This window comes from Peromyscus leucopus, chromosome 7 (genome assembly GCF_004664715.2).
Source record: "Peromyscus leucopus breed LL Stock chromosome 7, UCI_PerLeu_2.1, whole genome shotgun sequence".
Classification (NCBI taxonomy): domain Eukaryota; kingdom Metazoa; phylum Chordata; class Mammalia; order Rodentia; family Cricetidae; genus Peromyscus; species Peromyscus leucopus.
The window spans coordinates 19,280,756-19,299,672 of NC_051069.1; the positions used below are offsets into that span (position 1 = coordinate 19,280,756).

Below are 18,917 nucleotides of genomic sequence, written 5' to 3' on the forward strand. Positions count from 1 at the left end.
TATAATTGCAACCTACCTCATAAAAGATAACATTGTTCTGTGTTGATGTTTTCAGAAGTTAACTTTTCTGTATACATTCTCTGCCTTCTCAGCTTCTAACAATGATGTTGTCTGTCCTGTTCAATCAGATACTTTCTTTCCTTTGACTTAGCCAGTGCCTCCTCACCTCCAGACTCATTCTTCATTTTCTCATGGAGACCATCCTGATTTCCAGACTAGGTTGTATCCTCACATTTAGTTATTCATAGTAATTGTGCCTCCCTGGCATAATTTGCCTGAGTGTCTTACTAATGCTTCGTTTTACTGAATGTAGTATATCTCACATGAAATTATCCTCAGTAAAGGATAGTTTAGTCATTTTTAAATGGTTTTTCCCTGTTGTTGCTATGTTTTAGTTAGGCCTTTAGATATTCTTTAGTATTATCTTTGAAATTGTTCCTTTTCATTTCATCTGCCACTGGTTTAGACCTCTTTAAATTCTACATCTAACTTTTGAAATGATTTTTTTTTTTTTTTTTTTTTTTTTTTTTGGCTTTTTGAGACAGGGTTTCTTTGTTTTGGTGCCTGTCCTGGATCTCACTCTGTAGACCAGGCTGGCCTTGAACTCACAGATCCACCTGGCTCTGCCTCTTGAGTGCTGGGATTAAAAGTGTGCACCATTGCTGCCCGGCTTTGAAACAATCTTCTTAAAAGTAATTTTTTTTTCCACACTGGAAATTAAACCTAGTGCCTCATACATGCGATGCCTTCCCTCTGCTAATGAACTATAGCCCTAGCATTTTTTCCCTCAATTTTATTTTGTTTTTGTTTACTTGTGTGTGGACATGTATGTAGGTCAGAGAATGACTTGTAGGAGTCAGTTCTTCCTGCCATGTGGGTATCAGGGATTGATTCAAGCTATGAGGCTTCACAGCAAATGCCTTTATCTGAACCATCACATCAGTCCTTTACTTCTTACCCTTTTTAGGGGCATCTCATGTAAATTCACATTTGAGGCTTTCCATACTGTCCTTCCCTTATCATCCTATTAGACAGCTTGGTCAGAACACGTGCTTTTGTGCTTCTTATCCTGACTTTGAAAATCCTTTTTTATTCCTGAAGATTCCATTAAAATGCCATCTGTTCTGTGGATGGCTTCTTGATCATCAGTTTAGAAGGCAGGCTCTTAAAAAATAATATTCCACATGACTATAATATTTGTTACTGTACTACTATGTGCTATGATCTTTGGAACTTTTCTAGACTCATAACCATACCTCAGTATGTTACTCATCTTTCATAGTCAAATAATTAAAACAACTTTATATTCTGTGTTTCAGTTAACCTTTGTTCTAATCCTGAGGACAAGCTTAAGATCTACAGGGATAATTTTGAGAAGGCATACTCGGATTCAACAGAGAGATTTTATAGAACACAGGCACCCTCATATTTACAGCAAAATGGTGTGCAGAATTACATGAAATATGTAAGTCAGAATTCATTGCATTTCATAATTTCAGCTAGGCTCCTGATATTCTTAAAATGATTGCTATTTTGCTTCTGGACAGGCAGATGCTAAATTAAAAGAAGAAGAAAAAAGAGCACTCCGTTACTTAGAAACAAGACGAGAATGTAACTCTGTTGAAGCAGTAAGTAATGTGATTGTGTACCTTCTGGGATTGTCTAAAGTCTGTACCATAGGAATGACAAATGCAGACACAAATGACATCACCTCTTGTTCATTTTTTCATTTCTTGTGTTTGAGTAGTTTGCCTGTATGTATGTATGTGTACTGTGTATATGGTACCTGGGGATGTCAGAAGAGGGTCTTGGATTCCTGGAACTAGAGTTGGGGGTGCTTGTGACTCAACATGTGGATGCTGGGAATCAAGCCTGAACTCGCTGGAAGAGCAGACAGTGCTCACAACTGCTGAGCCATCTCTCCAGCTTCCCACACTGCTCTTTGTTATGTCTGTAACTAGTATTGATAATTGGTTAGAATACTCTTCTCCAGTGAGAAAAATACATCTGCAAAGGTGTCTTATTCTGAACTTTCTAGTCTTTATTGTGTGTAATGTACAGTATTTAATCTTCAGTCATGCTCCTTAAGTAGTTTATTTGTATAAAAAACACATTTTCTGTACATATCTAAAAAGGCTTATCAGTGAGATTTTACTCATGATCTTTTGAATTCTTGCACCTTAATTGATAGTCATGCTAGTTTTATTCTTGGAACAGATATCACACTGAGTAGAATCTTTGACCCTGTTTTTTCCTGGAGAAGGCTACTTGTTCATGATTTGTATTATATGGATTTTAGTAGTTAAAGTACTTTTGATACAACGAAAAGGTAAAAAGTTGAGCTATAACTTACTTCAATGGTTGTTTATAGAAAATTTTAATAGAAATTTGTAGCCAGGCCTGGGCTTATTCAGAAGAAAGGGCCATGAATAGGTACTCCCTGATCAAACTTACTCCTCGTGGCCTGCTGGGGTGGCTCAGTGAGTGCAGTGCTTGCTCTGCAAGTGAAGTGTGCTGTTACAGAAAGCCAAGTGTAAATGCCAGGGAAATGACTCACTGTTAGTTAAAATGAACGAAGCTTTCATGATCTGAGTTCATGTTCCAAAATCCATGTAAAATGCCAGGTTCACTGTCACTCACCTGTAATTCCACCACTCCTAAGACAGAGGCAGGAGAATCCCTAGGAAGCTTTGGGGCCAGCTAGCCTGGAGTACAATGTATGGACACAAAAACAAGTGTTTCTACCTTAGCAAGGTAGAAGATGAGAACTGACTTCTGAAAGTTGTCCTCTGATTTCCACACATGTATTATGACATTTACATACATAGACATACACACAACTTAAAGAAAAAAACTCAAATAGGCAAATACAGTAATTTATAAATTATTAAATACACCTTAACCTTCAGTATTTCAGTATGTTAAAGGCCCTGGGTTAGCCAGGCAGTGGTGGTACATGCCTTTAATCCCAGCACATGGGAGGCAGAGGCAGGCAGATCTCTGAGTTCAAGGCCAACCTGGTCTACAGAGTGAGTTCCAGGACAGCTAGGGCTGTTACACAGAGAAATCCTCTCCCGAAAGGAAAAAAAAAAAGGCCCTGGGTTTGATCTGTATCCCCCAAAATCCCCCACAGAAAGAACATAATGATGAACATGAATGAAGATTGAGGTTGTGTTGTTTAGAAATGAAGCAGATGCCATTAATTACCATGGTGGAAAAGATCTTAAGCTGGAGCATCAGAGAATTGTCTTAAGAATTAATTAAGGAAAACTTAACTAAAAGTTATTTAACTCTTATTATACAACTGAGGCAAAACAAATTGTTATGGAGTAGAATTAACTTTGTAAATAAAGGAATTCCTTTAAAAGACAGACCTACTCTCTCACTTAGCCTTCTTGTCTCATCTTTCACTTCACAGACCCTTAAATGCATTCCCTCTGTAGGGCTTTTCAAGTGCCAGCTTTGCTCATGGAGGAAGCCTTTCCTCGAAGGGTTTAGTCCTGGTGTAGCAGAGGGTTCAACATTAAGCACATTGATAAAATGTTTCACCTTGAGGCCCCCTGGGGAGAGTTTGCTATGGATTTAGAACTTGTGCTCATCTCAGGGAAACAAATACAGAGTTGATGGCATTTGACAAAGTTTCTTTCTTAATGGAAGCTAGCAAATGGAGACAGAAAGGGAATCCACGGTGAGAGAGGTGGTTTATCACTGTCCTTTCCATTCAGGATGCTTGTCACATAGTAAGTATGTATTTAGGATCAACTATGTATATAGTACTTTGGTAGATGATAGAGAAGAAATATAAAAGCGGTCTAAATGGCCTCTCAATCTGAATTTCTTTATATATATTTATATATATATATATATATTATTTTACAATACCATTCAGTTCTACATATCAGCCATGGGTTCCCCTATTCTCCCCCCTCCCACGCCCTCCCTTACCCCCAGCCCACCCTCCATTCCCACCTCCTCCAGGACAAGTCCTCCCCCGAGGACTGCGATCAACCTGGTAGACTCAGTCCAGGGAGGTCCAGTCCCTTCCTCCCAGACTGAGCCAAGTGTCCCTGCATAAGCTCCAGGTTTCAAACAGCCAACTCATGCAATGAGCACAGGACTTGGTCCCACTGCCTAGTTGCCTCCCAAACTGATCAAGCCAGTCAACTGTCTCACCTATTCAGAGGGCCTGATCCAGCTGGGGGCCCCTCAGCCTTTGGTTCATAGTTCATGTGTTTCCATTTGCTTGGCAATTTTTTTTTCAATAATTGAGTAAAACTGAAATTTATTATAAGCCACAGTCATCCTAGGGACCTCCATGCTATATATATAGCCTCTATGGTTCTATGGGTTGTGGTCTGATTGTTCTTTATTTTATATCTAGAATCCACCTATGAGTGAGTACATACTATAACTGTCTTTCTGGGTTTGGGTTACCTCACTCAGGATGATTTTTTCTAGTTCCATCCATTTGCCTGCAAATTTCATGCTTTCATTGTTTTTCTCTGTTGAGTAGTACTCCATTGTGTATATGTACCACATTTTTTTCATCCATTCTTCCGTTGCTGGGCATCTAGGTTGTTTTCCAGGTTCTGGCTATTACAAATAGTGCTGCTATGAACATAGCTGAGCATGTATCTTTATGGTATGAATCAGCATTCCTTGGGTATATGCCCAAGAGTGGGATGGCTGGGTCTTGAGGTAGTTCGATTCCTAATTTTCTGAGAAACCGCCATACTGATTTCCACAGTGGTTGTACGAGTTTACATTCCCACCAACAGTGGAGGAGTGTTCCCTTTGCTCCACATCCTCTCCAACATTGGTTGTCATTGGTGTTTTTGATCGTAGCCATTCTAACAGGTGTAAGGTGGTATCTCAGAGTCGTTTTGATTTGCATTTCTCTGATGATTAAGGATGTTGAGCATTTCTTTAAATGTCTTTCAGCCATTTGTAGTTCTTGTTTTGTGAATTCTCTGTTTAGCTCTTTAGCCCATTTTTTAATTGGACTGTTCAGTTCTTTGATGTCTAGTTTCTTGAGTTCTTTATATATTGTGGAGGGAGATCAATCCTCTGTCAGATGTGGGGTTGGTGAAGATCTTTTCCCATTCTGTTGGCTGTCTTTTTGTCTTATTGACTGTGTCTTTTGCCCTGCAAAAGCTTCTCAGTTTCGAGAGGTCCCATTTATTAATTGTTGTGCTCAGGGTCTGTGCTGTTGGTGTTTTATTTAGGAAATGGTCTCCGGTGCCAATGCGTTCAAGAGTGCTTCCTATTTTCTTTTCTAAGTTTAGTGTAACTGGATTTATGTTTAGGTCTTTGATCCACTTGGACTTGAGTTTTGTGCATGGTGACAGATATGGATCTATTTGTAATCTTTTACATTTTGACATCCAGTTATGCCAGCACCATTTGTTGAAGATACTTTCTTTGTTCCATTGTATAGTTTTGGCTCCTTTGTCAAAAACCAGGTGTTCATATGTGCATGGATTAATGTCAGGGTCTTCAATTCGATTCCATTGGTCTGTATGTTGGTTTTTATACCAGTACCAAGCTGTTTTTATTACTATAGCTCTATAGTAGAGCTTGAGGTCAGGGATGGTGATGCCTCCAAGGGTTGCTTTATCGTATAGGATTCTTTTAGCTATCCTGGGTCTTTTGTTTTTCCATATGAAGTTGAGTATTTTTCTTTCCAAGTCTGTGAAGAATTGTGTTTGGATTTTGATGGGGATTGCATTGAATCTGTAGATTGCTTTTGGTAAGATTGCCATTTTTACTATGTTAATCCTACCTATCCATGAGCATGGGAGATCCTTCCATTTTCTGATATCTTCTTCAATTTCTTTCTTTAGAGATTTAAAGTTCTTATCAAAAAGGTCCTTCACTTGTTTAGTGTTATCCCAAGGTATTTTATATTATTTGTGGCTATTGTAAAGGGTGATGTTTCTCTGACTTCTTTCTCAGCCCTTTTATCATTTGTGGGCTACTGATTTTTTTGAGTTGATCTTGTCTCCTGCCATCAATCTGAATTTCTTGGTACAGGATGAGACTCACTTGAAGCAAGAAAAGAAATCTAGGAGCCCCCCTTTTTTTTGCCTGGTGTAAATGGTTTTCTAAGTGAATTTTTTAATAGATAGGATCTTTACCATAATTGGAGCAAAAAAACCTTTCATGTTATGTAGTTAATTCTCTTCTTTATGTTTACGTGTGTCTATGTATAGGAGCACATGTGCCACACAGCATGCATGTGGAGGTTCGGATAGCTTGCAGAAATTGGTTCTTTTTCTGCTATATGAGTTCCAAGGACCAAACTGAAGCACCAGGCTCTGTAGCACATCCAACCTCTCTCACACACCTTTGTGTGTTTTCTAGAGGTGCTGAAGATCAAACCTGTGCCCTCGTACATGCTAGGCAAACACTGTCACTGAGCAGGGCCCTCAGTTGTCTTCATTGAGAAGTAATGTCATAGTGAATGTTCTACCTCCAGATTCTATGTTTCATTTTATTGTACTCGTTTGCTTCATTTCTTTTCTTTTCCTCCTTTAAAAAAAAAAATTATTTATTATGTATAGTGTTCTGCCTGCATGTATCCTTGCTCGCCAGAAGAGGGCACCAGATCTCATTCTAGATGGTTGTGAGCCACCATGTGGCTGCAGTAACTGAACTCAGGACCTCTGGAAGAGCAGCCACTAAGTACTCTTAACCTCTGAGCCATCTCTCCAGCCCTTCTTTACCTCTTTCCTTCCATCCCTACTCTCTTTTCTTCTCTTCCTGTACTCTAGCATTTAAAAGTTTATGATGTTGTACATACATGTTGACTTCCATGGTTCTGTAACATATAGCTACCCAGTTTTCTATTGAACTAGTTTTTCATTCTTTATAGTTTCTTACAAGAAGGGTTTGCTGGGATATCCTTAATGCCTATTTCTTTTTATCATCCTACAAATACATCTTCATGCTTTGCACTCTCTTAGGATGGAATCTCCCTGAAAAGAGACTGCTGAAGAAAGGGTATAACCCATATACAAATTGCTGTGTTATTCCAAACTAACCTGAATTGTTATGGATCTTATTCTGATCCATTCTACAGACCTAAATTTTATTGGTTTTTAATTTTCAATTTCCCACTCAATACATTTTAAAAGTTTTTATGTGCATTTACAAATTATTGTGGGTGTTGCTAGAGACATGGCTCAACAGTTAAGAGCTCCAGTTGCTCTTCTAGAGTGTTGGGTTTGATTCTCAGCACCCACATGGTGGTTTACAACTATTAGTAACTGTAGTGCCAGGGAATCCCAGTACCCTCTTTTGTGCTGAAGGAACTGCACACACATGGTGCAGAGATAGATATACCTGGAGGCAAAAAAAAAATAAGCTTCACTGGGATGCCGGAGAGATGGCTCAGCAGGTAATAGGACTTATTGTTCTTGCAGAGGAACTGTTTGTGCAATGTAGCATTTTTGTTTTTCCATTAGTTCTGTATGGTTAACTTACGTGGTTTTAGTCGGATTTCATTGGGGTAGGTAAGTGTTGAGTGTAGGTCTGGAGAGAGATGGTTCAGCAGTAAGGAGCACTGATTATTCTTGCAGAGGGCCCATCCATGTTCGGTCCCTAGCAACATCTTGGATGGCACACAACCATCTCTAATTCTTGTTCCAGAGGGCCCAGTGCCCTCTTCTAGCCTTTGCAGGCACCAACCGTGCATGCAGTGTATGTACATACATGCAGGAAAAACACTCATACCTATAGCATAACCTTAATTAATTAATCTTTAAAGAGGAGGATGTTGAATGGGCATACTCAGGTCCCATGGTATAGTGACATCACTCAGCAGTTAGGGCAGAACTTCCCACCATATTGGGCAAGAAGTTGTTAACCATGTGTGTATTATTTTTGAATGCTAGAAATGTGATAGACAGTCATTAGTGTAGTTGAGACTTAACAAAAAGCTTTTTATTAGAATATCCCTAAGAAGTAGGGAATTCAAGGTCCTCCTACTTAAGCCTCTCAAGTGCTTGGACAGTAATGAATCCTCTTTACCTAATTCATATTCAGTGATTACCAATATTATGTCAGTTCCAAGGAGAATTTTGGACAGAATAATTTTTAAGACATGTAATTCCTTTCCTGTTTAATACAGGTAATGATCTGTTTTAAGTTTTTCAAAAGAGATATATTATCCTTAGTATATTTTGCTTCTGTGCTCACAATCTTTATTTGATTGACAGGGTCCCTATTTGTAAACTGGGGGTAGGCTAGAACTCAATGGTCTCCTGCTCAAGCATCTTGGGTGCTGGACTCACACATCACATTTTGCTTTGCTCAATCCTTATGTGAGGAGTCAATTTCTTCTTGGCAGTGAGGAAGTAGATGGTGTAAATTGCTTGCCCCTGTAAGGAGATTTTCCTGATGGTCTTCTTTAACCCATGACCCTTTCCCCTTGATGTCATATTTCAATAGCTTTTTCACCAACCTTTGCCACTCCATATATCCTTTTTATTTCCATTGCACTGGTCTTTAATGCTCCCTCAAAAGGAAGAGACTCCCATTATCTTATGCTTTTTAAAATTTCCTTGATTTTTTTTTCCCTCTCCTAGTTATGTGTAAAAACCATGAACTGTAGGTTTTCTTTCTGCATTTTTCCTTCCTTTCTTTACTGTGTCTACTTTATTATCCTAGAAGGCATAGTCCATTTTAGGACTACTTATTTTTCAAAATCCAACTTAAGCCCAGTGCTGGGTATGGTTGCAAACACATTTTTTTTTTGATCCTAGCACTTAAGAGACATGTGGATCTCTGTGAGTTCCAGGCCAGCTAGGTTTGCATAGTCAGAGCCTGTCTCGAATAAGGAAAAAGGGTTGGGCATATAGCTCAGTGGTAGAGTCCTTGCCTAACTTGAGAAAAGCCTTGGATTCTATCTCTGGCACCAGGGATAAGGGTGTCAGGATTGGGTGTTTTGCCTGTGTGCATGTGTGTGCAGTGCCTAAGATCCCAGAAGAGGATATCGGATACGCTGGTTACAGAGTTTAGACTCTGTAGCCCCTGTGTGGGTGCTGAGACTTAAACCCTGGGTCTCAGCAACAATAACAAGTACCTTTTTAACTGCTGAGCCATCTTTCCAGTCCGGGGCGGGGGGGAATAAAACTTTAGCAGGCATCTTAGCAGATGATTAGTTTAACTCTCTGCCTCTTAGTTAATCATCTCTTCTAGAACAGGCACAGGCTGTGTCTTGTCCTCTGGACAATCACAATTCTAACATAGATTTCACCAACTATGAGGAGTTAGCCAAAGTTCACCTTGTAATGGATTTTGTATATTTTTAATTTTCTTTCTTTCTTTTTTTTTTTTTTGGTTTTTCGAGACAGGGTTTCTCTGTGTAGCTTTGCGCCTTTCCTGGATCTTGCTCTGTAGACCAGGCTGGCCTCGAACTCACAAAGATCCGCCAGGCTCTGCCTCCCAAGTGCTGGGATTAAAGGCGTGCACCACCACCGCCCAGCTAATTTTCTTTCTTGTTGGTTGTTTTTTGGCTCTTTTTTTTCGGCGGGGGGGGGGGGGGGGGGGGGGGTTGGGGCCGGCCCGCCACCCAGCTCCCAAATAAATCACAGAGGCTTATACTTAATTATGAATGCTCAGCCTTAGTTTGGCTTAGTTTCTAGCCAGCTTTCCTTAACTTAAATTATCCCATCTACCTTTTGCCTTTGGGCTTTTCCCGTTCTCTTACTTCTGTAACTTACTGCTACCCCATGGCTTGCTGTGTAGCTGGGTGCCTGGCCCCTAGAGTCCTCCTTCTCTGGCTCCTAGCTCTCCCCCTCCTCTTCCCAGATTCTCCTTCTATTTATACTCTGTGCCTGCTGGCCCTGCCTATCCTTACCCCTGCCTTGCTTTTTTAGACCAGTTCTTTATTAGACCATCAGGTGTTTTACACAGACAAAGTAACACAGCTTCACAGAGTTAAACAAATGCAGCATAAACAAAAGTAACACACCTTAAAATATTCTGCTATACTCTCTGTTTTGGAGGATTAAAATTTAAGAGAACCTAAGTTCTGTAGTTTTTTCCTTTACTTTGGTAAAGTAGTATGGTTTATTTATTTATACATACATTAACAGAAACCTGCATGAAGGTAGGTAGAGTGTACTTTCAATGTGCTTACTTTTCTTACTGTTGAACCAGTATGATTTGATTTGTGAGTAAAGCTTATTGCTGTTACTTGTTTTTGCAGCTCATGGAATGCTGTGTAAATGCGCTGGTGACCTCCTTTAAAGAGACTATTTTAGCAGAATGCCAAGGCATGATCAAACGAAATGAAACTGAAAGTACGTAAAATCTCACATAGAGACATAACCTTTTTAAAAGAGTATCTTCAGCAAATCACCTAATTAATTGCTGTTAGGTCATTCTTATAGACTGGGCTGACTTTCCTTCTGTATGTACTAACACTTACTTGTTTCGGAAGGCTTTTGTCTTTCTTCTTTGAAAGTCAAACTGTACTTTTAAAGGCTAGTATAAGTTGTAGAAACACAGTATAGACTAGAACTGAGCTGCCAGGAGCACGCCTTTAATCCTAGCACTTGGGAGGCAGAAGCAGGTGGATCTCCATGAGTCCTGGTCTAGAGAGCAAGTTCCAGGACAGCCAGAGCCATTACACAGAGAAACCCTGTCTCCAACTGCCCCTCTTCCCCCAAAAAGAATAGAAACAAGTATTATTTGGCTTTTGTGTAGAAATTTGGTGAATCGTTGTAGAAAATGATAAAGATGGCTTAGTGGGCTTGATGACGTGAGTTCAGCTTCCCGAGCACAGATGGTGGAAAGAAAGGACTGACCCACAAATTGTCATCTGACTTTTACATGTTTTGGGTTTGCGCGCACGCGCACACACACACACACACACACACACACACACACACACACACACATATATTTTTCTTTTTTTTTGGTTTTCCGAGACAGGGTTTCTCTGTGTAGCTTTGCGCCTTTCCTGGAACTCACTTGGTAGCCCAGGCTGGCCTCGAACTCACAGAGATCCGCCTGGCTCTGCCTCCCGAGTGCTGGGATTAAAGGCGTGCGCCACCACCGCCGGGCAAGAAAAATAATTTTTCTCTGATTTCAAGGACAGCCTGATCTACAGAGTAAGTTCCAGGATAGCCAGGGCTACATAGAAGAACTCTGTCTCACAAAACCTAATCAGACAAACAAAAAACAAAACAAAACAACACAACCCTCCCCCCCAAACGTTTATTCTTTTTCCACGTAAAACATTATTGTTTTCTTAATTATATTGTGTTTTGAGTAGCAGGTATATAATAAACATGAAAATAATTACAGCTTTACTTTCCTGAAGAAACCACTTTGAAATTTTTATTTGTATTGTCCAGATTGTCCTGTGTCTATTTCTGAAGGGCAGTCTGTGGTTACTTTTAAAGGATGTATCTCAACTCACTGAAGCTTAGAATTGGGCTTTTGAGTCAGAACTGCCATGCAGCTGAGAATGACTTTGAGCTCTTCTGTGTATCCTAAGTTTGTAGACATAGTGCCAATCTAAACAGTTACATCTGATCCATACAGAATTCTGCAAAACAGTTCATTTAGTGATCAGTACCATGATGTAAGGCTTTGTGAACGTTAGTTAAATACTTTGTAAATTTTATGAATACAGTTTTATGTTAATTCTAATACAACTTTATATAATCCTTATCCTTTACTTTGAACATGTACTTACTTTTTATGAAATGTAGTAGTCTTCTGTATAAATTTGTATTTTCCCTCCCCCCCAAGATATATGATCTTACTTTGTAAATCAGGGTACCCCAGAACCTGCTTTAGCCTAGAGTGTCCATGAAATATCAGTTCTCCTATCTGCCTCTACCCCCAACTTTTTTGTTTTTGTTTTTGAACAAAAACATTTCATCTTATTGAAGGCCCAGTGGTGTTTCCTTGGCAATAAAATTATCACTTTTAATTAGATTTTTAAAAGAAAACCCTTTAATTTCTAAACAAATTATAGCCACAGAATACTCATAGTGTTTTTCAAACTCCCAAGTAACATTTCTTTGGGATCTTACTTCTGAAAACATAGCTACTTGTAGTTCCCCATACATTGGGAAGCGGCAGTAGGCAGATTTCTGTTTGAGTTTGAAGTTAGCATGTTCTATATAGTGAGTTCTAGGCCAGCCAGGCCTAACTAGTGAGATCTCTTAACACACACACATACACACACGCACACACACACACACACACACAAAGTCCATGGACATTAATTAAGAAAGAAATTTAATTTAATGGATAAAGTAATTACATGATGTGCTGTGTCCTTTCAGAGTTACATTTGATGTTTTCTTTGATGGACAAAGTTCCTAATGGGATAGAGCCAATGTTGAAGGATTTGGAGGAGCACATCATCAGTGCTGGCCTAGCAGACATGGTGGCAGCTGCTGAAACTATCACTACTGTAAGTTCCTTCTTTGGCAATGATTTATGTACATCCCAAATTACATCTAAAGTTGTGACTGAAACAATAAAAGAATAATTTGGAATATCATTCAGTTTTACTTTCAAGAAAAATACTCTCCAATTTTAAAGCCTTAGTCTTGGTTAGAATAGTATTTTTTGTTTCATATTTTTTTCCTTTTAAAAGCTGAAATGCAAAACATTTTTCTCCCAGGACTCTGAGAAGTATGTGGAGCAATTACTTACCCTGTTTAATAGATTCAGTAAACTTGTCAAAGAAGCTTTTCAAGATGATCCTCGTTTTCTTACTGCTAGAGATAAGGTAACATTTCTCTGTAAACGTTTTGTGTACAAGGTGCCACTATTACAGTCGACTTGATGAGCAGTGTCATAATGCTAAGCTGAAAACTATATTTATTACATCCGATTTAGTATTTCTTTCGGTAAGCCTCAAATACACTTGTGAACTGTGATTCAAGGAGTTGGAGATGTAGCTCAGTGGTAGAGCACTTGCCTAGCAAGTGCAAGGCCCTGGGTTCGGTCCTCAGCTTTGGGGGAAAAAAAGAAGAACTGTGATTCAAACAGGAAGCTGCTCCTCCTTAGTTTCCCATGCATGCTGCCCCTTTGTTTTGAAGGTTATTCATTCTCCTTTTGAGATCTTCCCTGCTTTACACCGCTGCTCTCTAGAGCTCATCCCAAGGAGAGTTGATACTTTTATTTATTGATTTTGTGGGGTGTGAGGGTGTGCATGCCAAGCCATATGTGCGCAGAGAAGTCAACGGACAACTCCCAAGACGTGGTTCTCTCAAAATGGGGGTCTGAAGCTTAGCAACTGCCTTTACTGGCCCAGTGTTAATGCTTCCATCCTCCATACTTTGGAGCTCCTGTGAGAGTCGCTCTACAGTTGTCTTTACTTCCCATGGAGCATTTGTATTGCATTTTCTGACGTTCACAGTTTTCTCAGTGAAATGGGAGAACATACCATTTGCTGGATGGAAATGGACCCTGGGAAGGAAATGTTGGCTGGATTTTTTTCTCTAGAACTCTTAAAAGTAGAGGAGAGTCCACCACCACAGCACACATGCACTGTCTTTGCCTGCTCCCACCCCTGTAATAATTAATTTTTTAAAAGTACTGACTCCACATATACCGTAAAAATAAAAGTTGAGCTGGAGATATAACTCTAGAGTGTATACTAAATTTTACAGCTTCATTCACCACAACAACAAACCTGAGAAAACACCTGGTTCATATTAATTTGTTTCTTTGAACATGTAATTTGTATATTTTAAATGTTAAATGTCATTCTATTTAAAATTGGGTTCTTTTTGCAGGCTTATAAAGCTGTTGTTAATGATGCTACCATATTTAAACTTGAATTACCTTTGAAGCAGAAAGGGTAAGCTTTTAAACTATTTTTAAAAATAATTCTTTGGGGGATTATGTTACACATTACTGCCTTACTGGGGAGCAAGGTGCCCTGTTTCCCTATTAAGTTTGGGCTTTTGTTGTGTTTGCTTTTAAGTTCTAATTGCTGGTATTGTTTTGTTTTTGAGACAAAGTCTCTGACCCAGGATGCTCTCATCCTCTATGTAGCCAAGGAGGAGCTAAAAGACTGCTTATCTTCATGTCTCTTCTCTTGTGTACTGGCATTACAGGTTCAATGCACCAAGCCTGGTTTATTCAGTGCTGGGAATTGAACCCAAGGTTTTTTATATGATAAGCAAATATTCTACCAACTGAGCTACATCCTTTGCCCTTGTTTGTGTTTATTTTAACTTTTTTTATGTGTATGAGTGTTTGCATGCATGTGTGTAAGTACACCCTGATGTGTATGCCTCGTATCCGTGGAAGTCAGAAGACAGCCGTGGATCCCCTGGAACTGGATGTGCAGCGTTTATAAGTCAACCATGTGGGTCCTTTGGAAGAGCCAGTGGCCAGTGCTCCTAAACGCTGAACCACCTCTGAGCTCTGTAACCTTTTTAATATTTTTGATTTTTGTTTGTCTCACTGTGTACCTCTGGCTGACGTGGAACTTCCTATGTAGATCAGGCTGGCCTGGCTACAAAAACCCACATTCTTCTACCAGGATTAAAGGCATGTGCCATCACAGTTGGCTTAATCTTTGAATTTTAAGAAAGTTTGGCTACAGAGCCTCTTGATTCCAGCTCTGAAGTGCTGTGTTTGCTTACCTGGCTTGGGTTGGCTTTTGTTGTTGTTCATAGAATATTTGCTACCTGTTGCTATCAAAACTCTTTAATTTAGGATTTTTTTTTTTAAGTCTCCTTTTACCAAAATAAATGAATGTTTGGGAAGTTGTAAATACATTTTGTTCTGAGTCTTTAGAATATCTGCCTCGTTTTTCTTTATTAGTTACTAAAAGTACTTTAGTATTTTGAAATAGTGATATTAAAGGGGAAGTGAATTTTAATGTAAATTTTGCATTACCATTTTTAACATGTGATCTCCTTGGAAGAGCATTTGTCTACCAAATATGAATAAACAAAAAGTGCATTGCAAACAACTTCCAAAACTCTAGCAATGACAGAGACATCTGGCTGCCTAGACAGTCACCCAAAGTTCCTCTGCAGTGTTGGGACATCCATCTTCAGCCTACAGGCTTAGAGTATCAGGCAGACTTTTCAGTGAAACAAGAAATTTGAAAGATTGTCTTGCCTTGTATTGACAAAGTTCATCACTCTTTTCCGTGTCCTTCAGAATATCTGGTAGACTCTTCTGTGAATCAGGAATTTTGAAGGACTGTCCTGCCTTGTTTTGGCAAAGTTTAAAAATCTTTTTTACTGTGTGTCCTGCATGTCTAGTCTGCACAGCACATTGTCAGTAGTCAAAGGCAAGAGCAATTTCTTTGCCCAGTGGCTAGTCTTGCCACAATGAAAGGAATTTCTTCATTGCCCATCATCTCTGAAAGTAAATTGGTGCTTCCAGGAACAGATATGTCTTATTGTCATTATAAACTTCATGTTAACAAAACATTATAAATTCATATTCTGTAGGTCTTTGAAAGCTTGGAGACCATTTGTTTATCTAAAATATATCTCTGTATGAACTGGAAAGCATATCTAACATCTTCAAATTTGATCATTATAAATGACTAACCACTAACCTATATTTCCTCATTATCCTATATAGATTATAGTAACAACTTTTAAAAACTAGAATTTTACCTTACATTTTTAAATACCGTAAACAAGAATAGAAACATATACAACATGTTGCGTAGCATGAATTTTAAAAGGTCTTATTAATAAAAACAAACCTGAGCCAGGTATTGGGGTGAATGCTGAATGATCAGAGAAACAGAGCAAGCCAAAGCTTCCTCACCTCACCAATTCCTCAGCTGATCCTGTTTCCTCAGACTGGAAGCCTAATAGATCTCAACTAAGTACTGCTCAAAAGCCTAAAAGCTTAACCAGCCAAAAGCTTCTAGTTTCTGGTCCTCACACCTTATATACCTTTCTGCTTTCTGCCATCACTTGCTGGGATTAAAAGCGTGAGTCACCATGCCTGGCTGTTTCCAGTGTGGCTTTGAACTCACAGAAATCCAGGTGGATCTCTGCCTCCCAAGTGATAGGATTAAAGGTGTGAGTGCCATCATTTTCTGGCTTCTATGTCTGTCCATTGGCTGTTCTGTTCTCTGACCCCAGATAAGTTTATTAGGGTACACAATATTTTGGGGAATACAATATCACCACAATGTTGTAACAAAAATAACCTTAAATTTTTATCAATATACAAAAATCCTTTAAACAAGAGTAGAAACAGATACAGTGTAACAAAAATAACTTTAAATTTGTATCAATATAATATATTCACCTAAATGATAACAAACATCTATAACCCACGAAATAACCAAAATCCATCCACACCCCTCTTGGGAATGTGAACGTTGTGTTCTCCAAACTGCTTCCTGCTGTCTGTGGATGAAGTATCTTTAGGGTCCCAGAGAAAAATTTTGATATAATGACCAAATCCAGGGAAGACCAGCAGTAACCTTTGCTGATATCACCTGTCAGGTTTCAGGAGGTCTCACCTCATCACACTTGGTCAGTATTAACCTGGAATGAATCCACAGCCTTCTGTCTCCTGTGGAAACAAAAGCAAAACCTCTTCTCCAAAGCATTTTTGATTTCCATTTGACACATATATTTTTTTACTCCTTTTTTAAAGTTAAGGCATTCCTAAAGTATCTAGATTGGTTCAATGTAGCAGTCCAGTTCACAATCCCATGTCTCTTAGCAGCTGTCTTTTGCTTCTCAACAGTCAAATAATTTAAAATCAACACAGTAACATACAGGATCCAGACTCCCTGTGTATTTCCCGTCTCTATGTGGCTTATTCTTTTTTATATTACTTTACTTCTCTCTTTAAAGACTTTACTATTTTTAAACTATTCATTTCTTTCTATGACTGTACCCTTTTTTTTCTTAAGGCTATGCATGTTGTTAAACACTGTAACCTGTTTAGAGGCTTTTCCCTCTGGAACTCTTTTATGGCCTATCTTTTAGCCTTTTTGACTGCATGAGCAAAGTGTAAACTCCTAAGCAGCATGGACCTCTACCTTTGGGTTTGGTGACTTGCTCCTCCCACTTCTCAGATTGTGAAAACCAAGCTTGAAACTTGCTGCTGGTCAGAGGTTGGTGCTGAGAACTACATTCAACCTTCCTAGAGCTCTCAAATGCTGATGCTTGTGCTGTGGCAAGTGTTTTTACTTAGTTTTTTGTTCCTACTTAATGTACTGCTGCTCAAGGCCTTGCCAGCAGGCAGAAATGTTGGTTGTTTTGCTCTTTTGGGGGCCTGCCACCCAGCTCCCAAATAAATACACATGGAAACTTATTCTTAGCTTGGCTTGTTGCTAGCCAGCTTTTCTTAAATTACTCCATCTACCTTTTGCCTCTGGGCTTTTATCTTTCTCTCTTCCTGTATACCTTTTCTTTCCTCCTTAAACTCCTTGTTTGGCTGTGTAGCTGGGTGGCTGGCCCCTGGAGTCCTCTTCCTTTTCTGGCTGCTTCTCTTTTTTTCCCTTCCCAGATTTTCTCCTATATATTCTCTCTGCCTGTCAGCCCCACCTATTCTTTCTTCTGCCTTGCTATTGACTGTTCAGTTCTTTATTATATCATCAGGTGTTTTAGGCAGGCACAGTAACACAGCTTCACAGAGTTAAACAAATGCAACATGAACAAAAGTAACACCTCTAAAAATAATATTCCCCAACAATGAGGCCCTGGGTTTGATCTCCAGTTCAGAAGGAAATAAACAGGTGAATTAGTAAGAAAATGCATATACCATGAAGGCAGAATAGGGAGGCTAGCTGGAGAAGAAAGGGAATCAGCAAGAGCAGGGATGAGGATGTATTCAAAGTGTCATGACAGATATGCACAAAATGTCAAAATGACGCCGATTTGTGGATCTGCAAGATAGTTAAGTTGGTAAAGAAAGGTGTTTGCTGCCGAGCCATTTCTGGGTTCAATCCATGAAGCTCACGTGATAGGTGAGTTAATTCCTGCAAAGTCTCCTCTCACTTTCACAACCCCCACACCCACCCACCCATAAAAATAAATGGATTCATTAAATAAGTAAAAGAAACACATTACTTTCTATACTAACTTTAATTTAAAAGGAGAATAAATTACAGGACAGTTGTGGTGCATGCCTTTAATCCCAGCACTAGGGAGGTAGAGACAGGCAGATCTCAGTGAGTTTGAGACCAGCTTGGTTTACAGAACCAGTTCCAAGACAGCCAGGGCTACACAGAAAACAACAACAACAACAAAACTCTTGTTGGTAAAGTGAATTTATGCTTAGTAAAATCTAAAAAGAAATGGAAACTTGGAATTTGGACTACTAATACCTGCACATCATCTTCTAGTAGTTCTAAGTATTGATACAGTTACCTATTAGAATCCTCTATAGTTTATATCTAAAAGTCAGAATTTCATAGACATTTTGGTGTGTTGTATGTTCCCTTTAATTTAATTTAAACTCTTGAGGCTACAGGATCTTGAGTTTGAGGCCAATCTGGACTTTATAGATCCTGTCTCAAAAATAATGAAAGAAAAAAATAATAAAAAATAAATAATTTGAAAGGAAAAAGCTTTATTGTATTTTGTCACCCCCTCATGGGAGGGAGGGTGTACAGCACTACCATCATGGCAGTAGGAAACAGTGGAGCACTGACAGGAGTGGGCCAGGATCCCCATGTCTGTCCAGCCTGCCGCCACTTCCTCCAGTGAGGCCACCTCCCAACAGTCTCTTCACAGTTTGGATTCCTAACAGAAGAGACCAGAGACTAACCCTCACTGGAAACACCCTCACATACAAACCCTACTAAAACAGGTGCTCTACTAAAACAGGGGTTTCTCTGTGAAATCACATTGGCAGTCAGGATTAATTTACCGCCCAGAGTAAAGCATCCAGGTTATATAGGACTCTGATCTGTGAGGAACAATGAAATGTGTGAT

At 39.3% G+C, this 18,917-nt stretch overlaps 1 protein-coding gene across 1 annotated transcript in view; it reads left to right on the forward strand.

Moving 5' to 3' along the window:
* Cul5 (cullin 5) overlaps positions 1-18,917 on the forward strand; it is a 47,076-nt gene that overhangs the window by 15,331 nt on the left and 12,828 nt on the right. Inside the window, exons 6-11 of the mRNA XM_028864968.2 lie at positions 1,320-1,465; positions 1,548-1,628; positions 10,214-10,307; positions 12,309-12,439; positions 12,653-12,760; positions 13,773-13,837. Coding sequence (XP_028720801.1) covers positions 1,320-1,465; positions 1,548-1,628; positions 10,214-10,307; positions 12,309-12,439; positions 12,653-12,760; positions 13,773-13,837 — 625 coding nt within the window. The remainder of the gene's footprint in view (positions 1-1,319; positions 1,466-1,547; positions 1,629-10,213; positions 10,308-12,308; positions 12,440-12,652; positions 12,761-13,772; positions 13,838-18,917) is intronic.